The sequence below is a fragment of the Danio aesculapii genome, chromosome 7 (assembly GCF_903798145.1).
Source record: "Danio aesculapii chromosome 7, fDanAes4.1, whole genome shotgun sequence".
Taxonomy (NCBI): domain Eukaryota; kingdom Metazoa; phylum Chordata; class Actinopteri; order Cypriniformes; family Danionidae; genus Danio; species Danio aesculapii.
The window spans coordinates 30,033,795-30,049,216 of record NC_079441.1 but is presented as its reverse complement, the minus strand read 5'-3'; the positions used below and the strand labels follow the sequence as shown (position 1 = coordinate 30,049,216).

Genomic DNA, 15,422 nt, shown 5'->3' with positions numbered 1-15,422 from the left:
ATCAATCGCGGTGCGCTTGCGGCATTCGGAAAAGTTGAGATGTCTGCCGCTTGCACATCTTGTGCACGTCACTCCCATACGTGCACCATGCAAGTCAGAACCGTCCATTGGAAGTGACAAATTTACACCCCAAGCTTATTGACATTGCTTCCAAGGCGCGCGTTCAGCAGCCAGATTTTAAAATAACGATAGTGTTTCATACTGAAACTACATACCGAATCTTTTTTATTGATTTTGACAATGGTGTTTAGTCAATAAATATCAATATCAATTTAATCACCTAACCTAAAGTCAAGAGTGGATTCTTCACTGCCAACAGTATTAGTCGTTTATTTTATTCAGATTCGGTATTCGATGCGTATTCAATACAGAGCTCTGGGTCATGCAGCTAAACCCTTCCAGTACACAATATATGCAATTCTTACGCATGGGCATCCAACCACTTGCCTCACTCAGACTCCAAAATTTACAGTATACACACAAGTAAATGACTGATGTTTCTGGTAGGAGCTTGGTGAGACTCATCAGGTGGTTATCAGTCTACACGTATCTGACCTTTGCACCCCTAGACACCGTTCTTCTTCTTCATCTGCAAACATCCTGCATACATGAACTTGAATAACATTAGTCCATAGGGTGAGCTGGCTTGAGACACCTCACTATGATAAAAAAAACACTCCATATGTGGTATATGCTGGAAGATTTTGTTCCTACTTCTGTCTCACAGGAAATCTTATCGAGACGTTAATTTCAGACATTGATGCCTCTACACTTTCCATCCAGCTGCATCTAGTTCTGCAATTTGTTACTATGTACAGTATTAAAAACACAGCACACTAGAGAAAAGGTTTTGTTAGTTCATTACACAACTACATATTCTAAAAGAAAGGTAAAAGAGAGACGCAAGTAATAAAAAATATTTTTTTTCCAACAATGTTCTTAACTAGGGATGGGATGGTTATGAGATTCTGTCGGTATGATAACCTTGGATAGAAATATCACGGTACTGTAATTACTGCTCTAAAATATATTCTTTTAAAGTTTAAATATTCTTTTATCTGGGTAAGAAACAAAATGTTTTTCCTCTTTGAACACAATACATTTTATTTTGAGAAACGTTTAAAATATTTTGGAGCAGTAAACATGTCAGACTGAATAATTCAAATGAATCATTGACTTCTGCTGTCTTCATTAGTTTCAAAAAGATTTCTTTACAGTTTTAAACAGCATCTTTGGGTTTCTATTCTATATATAGTTGAATTATTAGCCCCCCTTTGATTTTTTTTCTTTTTAAAATATTTCCCAAATGATGTTTAACAGAGCAAGGAAATTTTCACAGTATGTCTGATAATATTTTTTCTTCTGGAGAAAGTCTTATTTGTTTTATTTCGGCCAGAATAAAAGCAGTTTTTAATTTTTTATTAACCATTTTAAGGTCAAAATTATTAGCCTCTTTTAGCAAATTTTTTTAGACTGTCAACAAAACAAACCATCATTATACAATAACTTGCCTAATTACCCTAACCTTCCTAGTTAACCTTATTATCCTACAGTAGTTTAGCCTTTAAATGTCACTTTAAGCTGTATAGAAGTATCTTGAAAAATATCTAGTCAAATATTAATTACTGTCTTCATGGCAAAGATAAAATAAATCAGTTATTAGAAATGAGTTATTAAAACTATTATGTATAGAAATGTGTTGAAAAAAAATCTTCTCTCCGTTAAACAGAAATTGGCGGGAAAAATAAACAGAGGGTCTAATAATTCAGGGGGTCTAAAAATTCTGACTTCAACTGTACCTTAGAAAGGTAAAACCTTGACTTTTCCAAACCGCAGTATACCTTAAAAACAGTTATTGTCCCATGTCTATTCTTAACTATATTAATGTTAGTTTGCTACAAGGGAATGATGTGCAAAAAGAAAGCCCCACCCCTTACTCAATATTCCGTTTCAGTTGGAAATACATTGCCGTACAGCATCTTCCAGTTAATGCAGAATTTTGACCTCCACTAACTGTAACTCGCTTTCTGTCTATCTTCAGCCCCAGCAGAGTTTGTGCAGCCCCCTCAGTCTATTGCTCGCCCTGTGGGCACCACTGCCATCTTCACATGTCTGGCCCAGGGTGAGCCGGTCCCCCAGATCACCTGGCTGAAAAATGGACAGATCCTAGAACCTGATGGCCATGTCAAACTCAGGAACAATAACAGGTGAGATGGAGAGACTAGCATTTATATAATGATCTTTGTATGCTAAATTATTGTGTGCTATAGTGTCTACACCTTTTTTTTTAATCTGTAATTCATGTTTGTTTCTATAGCGCTTTTACAATGTAGATTGTGTCAAAGCAGCTTAACATTTAAGTTCTAGTAGATTGAAACTGTCAGTCCAGTTTTCAGAGTTGAAGTTCAGTTTAGACACCAGACATAATTGGTGAGGCACGACATAACTAAAGGCAATATTTGTGTGTGAGTTCTGCTTCTGACATAAAGGACAAATCCTTTTCAAATGATCCATTGTTGCATCTCTTGTAGCTGTTGTGACACTAATGACAGCAGTCATGTCTGTTGTGTTTGCATTGACCACTATTTCCACGTTTCCTACAAAAGTCTGCTTTATCAACTGTAGAAACCATATCATTCTACAATATATTTCTACACACAAGAGCATTTTATTAAAAATATTCTGACAGAAAAACACACAGCAGTAATTCTAATGTGTTATTGTTTGGAATAAATGCTAGTTTTTTATTTTTGGTAACAATAATTTGGTAATCTGTTTACTTCACACCATTTTGGTATTTTAGCTCAATAAGTTTCCAACAAATTAGGGGCCAAGCACCGAAGGTGAGTAGGCACCAGTTGTTTCAGTTCCGTTTCTTATTATTATTCTTCTGGCTTCTTCTTCTTCCACTCTGGGAGTCTATGGCAGCCCTATGAACCGTTTGCGGCATTTGCACAAACTTTGGCACACTGATAGAGGACAGTCTGATCTTCAACCACATCAAATTTGGACTCTCTAACTCAAACTCTCTAGCACCACCACTTGTCTAAATTTTCACTTACGTTTATTATTATAACCTTTGAACCGAATGGGCTACAATCAAATTTTTTTTCCTCTGATTCCTTGGCTCATGCCAATTCAAACGCACCCTATGATGTCATTTTCCATCATAAAATTTTTCGCTATTTAGAAACATATTTGAATCGCCCGTGTGTCCGATTTTCACTGCCCTCTAGTGGTCAGGAAATAAAAAAATGGCTTTATTTGCTTAGAACTTCTCAACCCTTCAAATGATGTCTAATTTTCCCAAGACAGCCATTTTGGCAGTCGGCCATTTTGAATCAAGTCAAAAATTGCTGTATTTTACAGACGCATTGGCAAATTGTTATGAAGGTCAGTGTGTGTCTTCGGGACTGTGCCCTAAAGGTGCTCAAAGTTTTGTCAAAGCACCATCTTTTGGTCAAACGTAATGACAATATTTCTAAAAATGCCAATAACTTTTGACTAATTTTGCCTATTGTTATGAAACTTGTCTTGATACTTGATCTTGGGTTGTCCTGAGAATACCGATACCAATTGTGCCTTAATTAATGAACTTCCTGTCCGCCATCTAACCCTAAGTCGTAAACCTTCTTTTTTGAACTCCTAATGTCACCAAATATTAGGTCTGTCATTGTTGCCTCACACTGACCACACCATAAAAATTTGATGACAGTTTATTAATCCCTTAATTCCATTATTAATGAAGAATTGGTAATAACTTTTGCTTGCGTATGCTTATTTTGATTTTGAAACTGGTCTCAAATTAATCCTTGAGTCATGCCGACAATACAGATACCAATTATGCCTTAATCTGCCAAACTTCCTGTCTGCCATTTTGATTTTGTTCAAACCATTCTTTTTTTAACTCCTCCTAGACCGTTGGTCCAGTCTTCACCAAAAAACGTTATAGAATTTTCCAGTTGCTCTGTAGCTTGTTGCCTGGTTTGTTTATGATGTGGCCACCGGGCCGCTTGGCCCCGATAACTGCTGCTTGCAGCTATATTTTTCTATTTATTGTTATTGTTTTTTTTTTGTTTGTTTTTAAATGCTAAAAATGTTAAAAAAAAAAAAATAATAATAATAATAATAATAAATACATGTTTCTTTAGTTATAGTTAATAGTCACAGCTCTGGAAAAGACGTCATACAATAAAGCTTTTCTAAGTTTTTATCTATAAGATCAGTTTCTGTTGTATAAGGAACGCTCTCTGTAATTGTGTTAGCTAAATTAATTCTGCTTGCATAGCATTATGTTGCTGTTCATCAGCTATGAAAGTTATTCATTTGCACAATGTAATTTATTACAATTGGAGTCACCTTACAGAGGGCTTTAGTGAAGGCGACCGCTGTTTGTTTTATTGAAGGACATTCTCATGTTGCTGCTTGTCCTTTTCCAGCTACAGTGTTATGACAACAGTGTTTGGACGCTATTAGTCAAGGTCAGTAGGACACATCGCCCTGCGTTCTTCTGATGTAGGATAGCTTGTGTCTGCTTTGAGAGACACGCAGTGCCTTTCTTCCACTCTGCTGTTGGTGTTATGATCATCTCTTTGGAAATGGAAATGAAATGCGAATCCTTGTCTATTGCTATAAATGTTTTATTGCCAGAGATTTTTGTTGTGGTTAAAGAGCGTGTTTATTGTGTGAGAGAAAATCAATTTCATTGAGGTTAAAATTTATAACAGCAAAGATAGAGATAGGCTTTTCATTGCTAGAGGAAATCAAATGGGAAAGACAGGCATCGTCTGGAGTGGAAAGAAGCTGGAATACAGAGAGAAAGAGAGAGAGAGAGAAAAGGAGTGAAGTTAGCATCTTAGTCTGAGAAACACCATTAGCTAATTGACTCATAAAGTAGCAGAAGCAGAAGCCAGAGACTAAATTCTTTTATACATCGTACATGACCAATATGTGTCAACAAACAACATCACCATGTTTCTTATAAAGATCTGCACAAGCTGCAAAGTATCATGTCAATTTGATTTCTGCTACTGTACCAAACCAAACTGAAAACACAATCTTTGTTTTGTAACTATAACAAAACAAAAATGTGAAGTAATAATGTGAGTGGTGCTTGCTGATGATGTTTCTCTGCCAATTTGTCAGTGGGATTTAGGGTGTTGGAGGTGTGTGGTTAGAAAAGAAAATAGCCTACCTGCATCTTTTTATGGGTTTGCAATACATTTATGCATTTGGTATATGCTTTTATCAAACTGACTTATGTTACATGGAAGTACAACATACACAAAATCCATTAATTATTATCCATGTTTTGTCAGAGCAAAAATCAATAACCACTTAATTTTAAAGCCTATAGTGTATATATGGTACAGTGCATCTGGAAAGTATTCATAGAGCTTCACTTTTTCTACATTTTTTAATGTTACAACCTTATTCCAAAATTGATTAAATTAATTCATTTCCTCAAAAATCTACACACAATACCCCATAATGACAATGTGAAAAAAGATTTTTGGAAATTGTTGCACATTTATTAAAAATAAAAAACCTGAAAAATCACATGTACATAAGTATTCACAGCCTTTGCTCAATACTTTGTTGATGCAGCTTTGGCAGCAATTACAGCCTCAAGTCTTTTTGAATATGGTGCCACAAGCTTGGCACACCTGTCTTTGGGAATTTTTGCCCATTCCTTTTTGCAGTACCTCTCAAGCTCTATCAGGTTGGATGGGAAGCGATGGTGTACGCCCATTATCAGCTCTCTCCAGAGATGTTCAATAGGATTTAGGTCTGGGCTCTGGCTGGGCCACTCAAGGACGTTCACAGAGTTGTTGAGAAAGCCACTCCATTGATATTTTGGCGGTGTGCTTTGGGTCATTGTCCTGCTGGAAGATGTACCGTCACCCTAGTCTGAGGTCAAGAGCACTCTGAAGCAGGTTTTCATTCAGGATGTTTCTGTACATTGCTGCATTCATCTTTCCCTCTATCCTGACTAGTCTTCCAGTTCCTGCTGCTGAAAATATCCCTACAGCATGATGCTGCCACCACCATGCTTCACTGTAGTTGGATGGTATTAGCCTGGTGATGAGCGGTGCCTGGTTTTCTCCAAACGTAACGCCTGGCATTCCCTCCAAAGATTTCAATTTTAGTCTCATCAGACCAGAGAATTTTGTTTCTTATGGTCTGAGAGTCCTTCTGATGCCTTTTGGCAAATTCCAGGAGTGACCTGCGTCTGGCCACTCTACCATACAGGCCTGATTGGTGGATTGCTGCACAGATAGTTGTCCTTCTGCAAGGTTCTCCTCTCTCCACAAAAGAATGCTGGAGCTTAGGCAGAGTGACCATCAGATTATTGATCACCTCCCTGACTAAGTCCCTTCTCTCTCGACCACTCAGCTTAGATGGCCGGCCAGCTCTAAAAAGAGTCCTGGTGAATCCAAACATCTTCTTCTTACGGATGATTGAGGCCACTTTGCTCACTGGAACTTTCAAAGCAGCAGAAATTTTTCTGTAACCTTCACCAGCCTTGTGCCTCAAGAAAATCCTTTTTTTGTCTTCATGCTTGGTTTGTGCTTTGACATGCACTGTCAACCCTGGGACCTCATATAGACAGGTGTATGCCTTTTCAAATCGTGTCCAATCAATTGAATTTACCACAGGTGAACTCCAATTAAGCTGCTGAAACATCTAAAGAATGATCAGTGGAAACAGATTGTACCTGAGCTCAATTTAGAGCTTCACGGCAAAGCCTGTGAATACTTATGTACATGTGATTTTTCAGGTTTTTATTTTTAATAAATTTGCAATCATCACATTGTCATTATGGGGTATTGTGTGGAGAATTTTGTGGAAATGAATTAATTCAATCCATTTTGGAATAAGGCTGTAGCATAAAACAACGTGGAAAAAAAGTGAAGCGCTGTGAATACTTTCTGGATGCACTGCATATATATCTTTTTTGTTCTAAGAGTTTTTTATGTGGAGTCAAATGAATCTGATTATTGTTGATCCATGGATTTGTGTTTCATGGAATTATATTGGATACATATTTTATGTTTTTATGTATTTATGTATTTATGCTATTGTATCCCTGAATTTTCCTAGAGTATCAAAATAAACTAAACTAATTCAATTTAAAACTTCCAGTGCCCAAAAATGTTATGATATACTGTTAATTAACAGATTTTTTGCAGTGAAGGGATGTGCAGTATTGATAAACTATATCAAAAGATTTGTTCAAAATAGCTGATCTTTTTAGAAAATAAGCAAGTGACTTATGTCATGGAATCATCAGCTGAAAACTAGTTTATACAGAAACAAGGGACACAAATTTTCTGCTTCCGCATTGTTTGGAACCACATTCACAAGCTAAACAAAAAAACAAAAATAAATGCAATATTATGTCTTAATTGCAACTCATCCAACGTTAACAAATTTTTGTTTAGATGCTTGTCATACTGTTTTGTTTGAGTTACATTAACATGCAAATACAGTTATAATAATTCCTGTTGTTTATTGTACAAGGAACATTGCAAATGCATGTCAGCAAACTCTCATTGTGAAAACATCAAGTCATTGTAAACAGGCTATAGAATGGTACTTGTGTAAGTATCTACATGGTTTGAAGGTTTTCTCTGCCTGACTACAAGCAATCAAGCTTTCTTACAGAGAGACGGGAGATGCTGACCTTCAAGAGGTTCAGAGAGAGGATCGATTGTACATTTAACTAACTTGCATGTGCAATAATCCAGAGCTCATAAATAGCAAAGCATGTGTCATACACTTATAATGACATGTAAACACACACAGCTGACATGTGCAAACTCATCTACTTGTCCTTTTGGATCAGCCATTTATCTGTTATTGGCCATAAAATGAAAATAATGATTGGTCGTTATTAAGATTAGCCACAATGTCAAAACGGCTTCATTCCTAAATTATAGCATCACAAACAAATCCTCTATAACTTCACAAGATTCTGTTTCCAGGATATTACATGTCATTATTAAATACGGAATCACTGAATGTGCCTGCGCTGTCAGGGTTTCAGTGTTGGAGAACTGCAGTGAGAGCGGGAGGTCAGGCGGTTCAGTCGCTGCAGGAGCAGAGGGTGGGGTCACTGCCTGCTCCATAAACATAAAACACTATTACAGCAGTAATCAAAATGCCACAGTGACCCGCAGTCAAATCACACCACACCGGCCTGCTCTTAGAAGGACTTTGAAGGTGGTTATATATTATGTCTGCACTTCACATTCTGCGCATAAATGCATGTGTGAATATTCATTAGAGCTGAGTTTGCTTTGTAATGAAAATCTTTGTGGTTTGGTAAATCTTCAAAAATGAGATTCATTCATTCATTTTGGAGAACTTTTTTCTCTATAGGTTTCAAATTTGATCCATCATTTTTTTTTTTAATTGCTGAAATGCAAATTAGTGTACATGAGTGCATGGTGATTGGAAATTGCTTTTTTTCTTTCAGTATATTTTCTCTTATGAAGCCTGGAATGTACTTTGTTCATTGTTTTTTGCTGTCTTCAGTAGTTTGTTTTTGTTCTTATTTTATCACTGTTATCGTGCCATTCTTAAACTATAAGACAGTGACCATGAGTGGATGTGTGTGGATAATATAATATAATATAATATAATATAATATAATATAATATAATATAATATAATATAATATAATATAATATAATATAATATAATATAATATGGAACTTATAAAATTGTAAAAACATGCAAAAATAGATCTTCCTTAGTTCCCAATTTTTAAATTCATATTTCATTTTATTTTGACCCCTAAGTTTCCTATTCAGAAATTTGGTCAGCTTATTTTCTTGTAAGTAGTACAAAAAGTCCACTTTACCTCACTAACCATAGCAAAATGGGAAAACAACAAACAAAACTGGATACATGTCTGAATCATGTATATAAATGCATTAATGTTACACTCAAAACAAATGTGTTTGATGTTTGCTCAAACTACTTATTTAAATGACATGAAACAACAATTGTTGAGTTTTCTTTGGGACAACCTAATTGTTTTATGTTCAATCCACTTAAATTTGTAAAAACTAATAAGTTACCTTAATTCCTTCATGTTGTCCCTGCTGGAATCAATTGAGTGGAACCCAGCATTTTTTTACAGTGTATTACCTATTGAGACACTGAAATGTTGTACCTGTTCAGCTGAAGGAAAAAACACTTCTGAAAGCACACTGATGTTCACTCTCATTTAGCACAAGCTCTGTCGCTTTCCCTTTCACACTGCTGGTTCTTTGCAATTAGTGGTGTTTCATGGTTTTGACAACAGGTGATTCCCCAGATGTACAGTATGTGACTGGCATTTACAGCTTTACCAATTAAGGCAACCGTCTAGAATGACAATTAAAAAGAATTCTGAGCAACTGCTGTAAAAATAATCATCTTCAGCACCAACACATGGCACATAATAGACAAATTGCAGTGTAATTATTTTAACTATGAATATAGGTTTAGTACATGGTTATTACCCAGTTCATGTAATGACTTTTATAAATACATATTATGTGCTGCAAAACAAGACCGTCAAATAATAGGCTACCAGTAGACAAGCTTTTTTCTTTCTATAAACAGATTTGACATAAAATAATAAGCAGAGATGAATGATGTAAAACTGACAATTTCCTGTGTACTCAGACTGACTCAAATTTATAAGTGCTTATTATAAGCTTACCATTAAAAATCTGTGTGAAGTTCGGAGACATTTCATTTGTTCCTTTTTAACCAACAGAGTTACAAACTGTAGCTTTAGTTTAATATTAGTTTAAAACTTTAATTCCCTTGGACCTATAAGTTTTGACATTCTTCACAGATATTTAACATAATTGACACATTTAACACAATGATACCAACACTCAAGCAACACCAAATAAATTCATAAAGGTGAAGAATAAATATATAAATTAATAATAATAATAATAATATATTTTTAAATGAATCAGCTACATTGGTTATATAACCATTGTGCTTCAGGCACAAAAGTAAATATGTAACAATCTGCAAATATCATCTAAAAAGCTTTAAGTCAAATAAAAAATACTGAAAAAAGAACAGTTTAATTAATTAAATTAAATGAGTTTATTTCACTTAATAGAAACAATTTACTTAGAACCTAATTAGTTGTAGTAGTACTTTTTGCCAGGTCGTATATGGAAAATTGTTAATGTGTGATATTTTTATTTTATTTTTTTTGTACAGAATTGATATAGGTAAACATCATTTAATTATTCTTTGTTGGGAGTCTCTGTTATTTTGAACTAGAAATTTGTTAACACTGTAGTGAAGAATAAAGCCAATGGTTACGTTTCAAAACGCGCATGTGAGTGTATAGAAAAACCTTTGATTGTTAAATTATTAAATTCTGTTGTCAATAAAAATATAAAATAAAGATTGGAGTTTGTGAAGTATATGCAATCAAATTAATTAATTTGATATTTCAACTTAACAATAGCTGCGTCCAAAAATGCCTAACTACTGTAGTAGGTACTTCAATTGAATATAAATGTACTACTCGACCCTTAGAAAAGTATGATCTATCAAATTTATTTTAAAGGGCACCTATGGTGAAAAATCTACTTTTCAAGCTGTTTAGACAGACATATGTGTTGGTATAGTGTATAGACAGTCATATAGGGGTAATATAAACACACCCATTCCTTTTTTCAATTTAACAACATAAAAACAGTGAACCAATTGGATCGGTTTTGAGACTGACCGCGACTTGACATAGGAGTGCAGTCCCCCCGCAACACCAACCTCATTTATGGCTGTTTTACACATTCTCATCCTCTGCATAATGATCATCTGATCGCTGTGCTCTTCTGAAGTAATTCACAACTTGGTCTTGATGGCGAATCTCCTCCAGAAATAAGAGTGACTCTTTGTTTACAATTTTTAGCATTGTTAAAATGCTAAAAATGCAAAAATACTTATGCTAACTTAAAAAAAAATGTTTATATTGTTTCTATGTCATGCTTTATATGTTTATATTTTTTAACGCTATAATTTAACAGAACCATATTGACAATATTCACCATGTTTTGCAGCGGAGTAGACAAAACTCGTGCACTCATTTATTCCCTTTATTTCCCTCTTTTCATCCGTTTTTAAGCTCCATTATGTACTTCTTGGTCATTACCTCCTCTCCAGTCCATGCGAAATGGAGCGAGTTTTGGCCTTGACCTCTGGCCTCTCCTGCAATCAGTCATTTCCACTAGGCTTTCAGTGAGCAGAGAGACAGCCCCACTTCACATGCCTCTCCCTTACCTAACACTCCCAATTCCCAGCCCTTCTCGTCTTTCTCTCTCGTCTAGAGGACTGTGAATAAGGTTTGACCGCCCCATTCAAGAGGCACTGCTCTGTGACGACTGTGCAAACATGTGCTGAATAGCGGCCCTCCTGTCTCAGGATGCTCTCTGTCAATCCGAGGAGAGGCCAGAATCTATAGACAGATAGAGAGGGTGCAGATGGTCCCGGCATGCTGTGTGCTTATCCTCTTCAAACAGCAGCATTCTGAACAACAATGCAGTACTTTTGTTGTAAGAAGATAAGCAGCAAATAACAATGCACGTGCATAATTTGGAATTTTTTTTTTTTCAGGTGGCATTGGATACATTTAGATTAGCTTTGTTCTCTTTTAAAGTAAAATAAAAAAAACACTATTCAATATTATTTGTATGTATACTACCGGCCACTTTATTAGGTACACCTTACTAGTACTGTGTTGGAATTCAGAACTGCCTTAATCCTTTATGGCATAGACTCAATGAAGTAATGGAAATATTCCTCAGAGATTTTGGTCCATATTGCAGTTGCTGCAGATTTGTCGGCTGCACATTCATGATGCCAATCTCCTGTTCCACCACATCCCAAAAGTGCTCTATTGGATTGAGATCTGGTGACTGTGGAGACCATTTGAGTACAGTGAACTCATTGTCATGTTCAAGAAACCAGTCTGAGATGATTGACACTTTATGACATGTTATCCTGCTGGACGTAGCCATCAGAAGATGGGTACACTGTGGTCATTAAGGAATGGACATGGTTAGCAACAATACTCAGGTAGACTGGCATTGACACAATGCTCAATTGGTACTAATGGGCCCAAAGTGTGTCAAGAAAGTGTCCCCCACACCATTACACCACCACCAGCCTGAATTGTTGATAAAAGGCAGAATGGATCCATGATTTCATGTTGTTGACAGCAAATTCTGACCCTACCATCTGAATGTCTCGGCAGAAATCGAGACTCATCAGACTAGGCAACGTTTTTCCAATCTTCTATTGTCCAGTTTTGGTGAGCCTGTGTGAATTGTAGCCTCAGTTTCCTGTTCTTAGCTGACAGGAGTGGCTCCCGGTGTGATCTTCTGCTGCTGTAGCCCATCCGACCCAAGGTTGGACGTATTGTGCGTTCAGAGATGCTCTTCTGCATACCTCGGTTGTAATGAGTGGTTATTTGAGTTACTGTTGCCTTTCTATTCCCTGGAACCAGTCTGACCATTCTCCTCTGACCTCTGGCATCAACAAGGCATTTGCGCCCACAGAACTGCCGCTCACTGGATATTTTCTCTTTTTCAGACCATTCTCTATAAAGACTAGAGATGGTTGTATGTGAAAATCCCAGTAGATCAGCAGTTCCTGAAATACTCAGACCAGCCCGTCTGGCACCAACAACCATACCACGTTCAAAGTCACTTAAATCACCTTTCCTCCCCATTCTGATGCTTGGTTTGAACTGCTGCAGATCGTCTTGACCATGTCTACATGCCTAAATGCATTGAGTTTCTGACATTTGATTGGCTAATTAGAAATTTGCGTTAACGAGCAGTTGGACAGGTGTACCTAATAAAGTGGCCGGTGAGTGTATATGTACAGTATATTTGTGTTTGGATTTATAAATATACATAATGAACATTCACAGCACACACAGATATACATTATGTTAAAACAAACTTTTATTTTGGATGCAAATAAATGCAAAGGTTTTTTTGCAATTCTATTTAATTTTATAATTCTAGATAAAGATGTCTTTTAGCATACTTTGCTTGGTTTGACTCTCTAATTGGTGGAGTTTTCTGTACAGTACCATTACTAATGTAATTTATCTGCATGAATTCTGCTATTAAACGCAGCTCAATTAATATGAACAGATGAATTTAACAAAAGCATGTACAACCCCGGAGCTCACAACAGGTCTTTTTTTTATTTATCAGTTATTGTTAATTGTAGATTTATTTTGCTACTGAAAACAATGAATAGAGTTGGCTTTTGCTCTTTATTGTTGTGGACAGTGACAGGTCTTGGTCTCAGAATTGTTAAGATCACCTGGTTTGGTCCTTACTGGGCAAAACAGACAGTGACTGTGCCACTTAGATGTTTGTAGGGAGAGCAGTGTGTGTCCTGCACTTCACCAAAAAGCAGGGATGACATTTTAAAACATTCCTGACAGTTTGGTCCGTAGAGAACCAGGTTGGTGAGTATGACTTGCAGGCATGTCATGCAGGTGTGAAATTTCAAAAACCGCTGGATTGCTATTGGCAGCTCTATTTGTGTGTGAGTGCTACAGTACAGAGAGCAGTTTGAAGCTTCCAAGCAGTCCTCTTCATTCCCATCAACGTTTCTTAATCAGACTCCTGTTAGCATGTTTTACAGGTAATTAAAGCATTTTATTTACTCACATTATACGCAACCTTGTGCATATGGAAGCACCCAAAGATGTGTGATTTTGAGTTGTCATTTGGCAGACATGAGGACATTTTGTCCTCTGTCTTTGTAATTAGCATTTACACATATTCATTTAGCAGACTATATTATCCAAAGCAGCTTACAGTGGAAAAGAATACAAGCAGAAGGGATTAATCCAAGGGAGAACGCAAAATGCTTATAAGCACTTCTACCATATTGAATTCCTGTAACTATGAGAAGTGTAAAGGCCTGTTCACATCAAGGATGTCAATTATAACAACAATGAAGAAAATGTATTTCCTAATATCATGGGAAAGCTAAATACATTTAAATAAGCAGAACAATATTGTCCGCTAGTGTGAAATCTGATCTAGTTGTTGTTATAAATTAGCCACCCACTTTATGGGGTACACCCTGCAAGTACTGGATTGGCAGTATTGGTACTTCAGAACAGCCTTAATTCTTTGTCCCATTGATTCTGTAAGCCAGAGATTGTGAACCTGGGTTATAAAATGGATCCTGAACTAAAGCTTGAAAGCCAGATTTGGTCTGTTGTTTGCTCTAACTTCTTTCACTTGAGACAACTGGCCAAAATTAAGCACGTTTTATCACACAAGCACTTTGAAACAGTAATCCATGCTTTTATAACCTCATGCTTGGACTACTGCAATGCCCTTTATTTTGGGGTGAGTCAGTCTTCTATTTCTCGACTGCAACTTGTTCAGAATGCAGCTGCACGTCTTTTAACTGGCACACGCATATCACCCTGATTTTATCTTCTCTTCACTGGCTGCCCGTGCATTTCAAGATCCATTTTAAGTTACTTTTATTTGTTTTTAAGTGTCTCAGTGATACTGCACCCCTTACCTCCTTACACACCTTCTCACTCGCTCAGGTCAGCCGACCAGCTCCTCCTGGGTGTGCCCAGGACCAGTCGAAAGCTCAGAGGGGATCGGGCTTTTGCTGTGGCTGCACCAAAATTGTGGAATGAGTTGCTGTTGTATATTAGACAAGCCTCTTCTTTACTGTTTTTAAATCTTTTCTTAAAACCCACTTGTTCGATTTGGCTTTTAGCACAGCGTTTGTTGACATTTTATGTTTATTTATTTGTATTTTGAAGTTTGTTTACTCTCTGTTGTCAGCACTTTGGTTGACTGTGTTGTTTTAAAGTGCTTTATAAATAAATTTTAATTTAATTTAATTGATTCAACAAGGTGCTTGAAATATTCCTCCGAGGTTTCGGTACATATTGTAATGGAGTTGAAAATTTTTTTTATATTTTTTACAATCTGAATTGTTTTCTTATTTATAGTTAACATTTAAGTTCACCATTTTGTGAAAGTAGGTGTCTAGATACTTTCGCGTTTTTACACTTGACATAATTAAAAATTGTACCCAGCACTGAGCACAATACAGTTGTCCTCATCATCACAAAGGATCAGTTTCCAATGATTTGAGTTTGTGACATGGTTTGGAATTAGCCTTCACAAGATGGGTTCACTATAGTCATAAAGGGATGCACATGGTCGGCTCTTGTAGGATGTGATGTTATCTTGAACTGTTGATGCAAGGCATTATGCATACATGCTTTCATGTTGTTTAAAGCAAGAACCAAATGTCAAATGAAATCACCTGAGAAGACAATCTTTTCATTATCTATTATCAGAATTGTCCAATTTTGCAGAGTCTGTGTA

The 15,422-nt window shown here is 36.3% G+C and overlaps 1 protein-coding gene across 1 annotated transcript in view; it reads left to right on the top strand.

Moving 5' to 3' along the window:
- Nucleotides 1-15,422, top strand: part of igdcc3 (immunoglobulin superfamily, DCC subclass, member 3) — a 132,736-nt gene that overhangs the window by 100,355 nt on the left and 16,959 nt on the right. Inside the window, exon 7 of the mRNA XM_056461597.1 lies at nucleotides 2,042-2,207. Within this exon, the coding sequence (XP_056317572.1) occupies nucleotides 2,042-2,207 (166 nt within the window). The remainder of the gene's footprint in view (nucleotides 1-2,041; nucleotides 2,208-15,422) is intronic.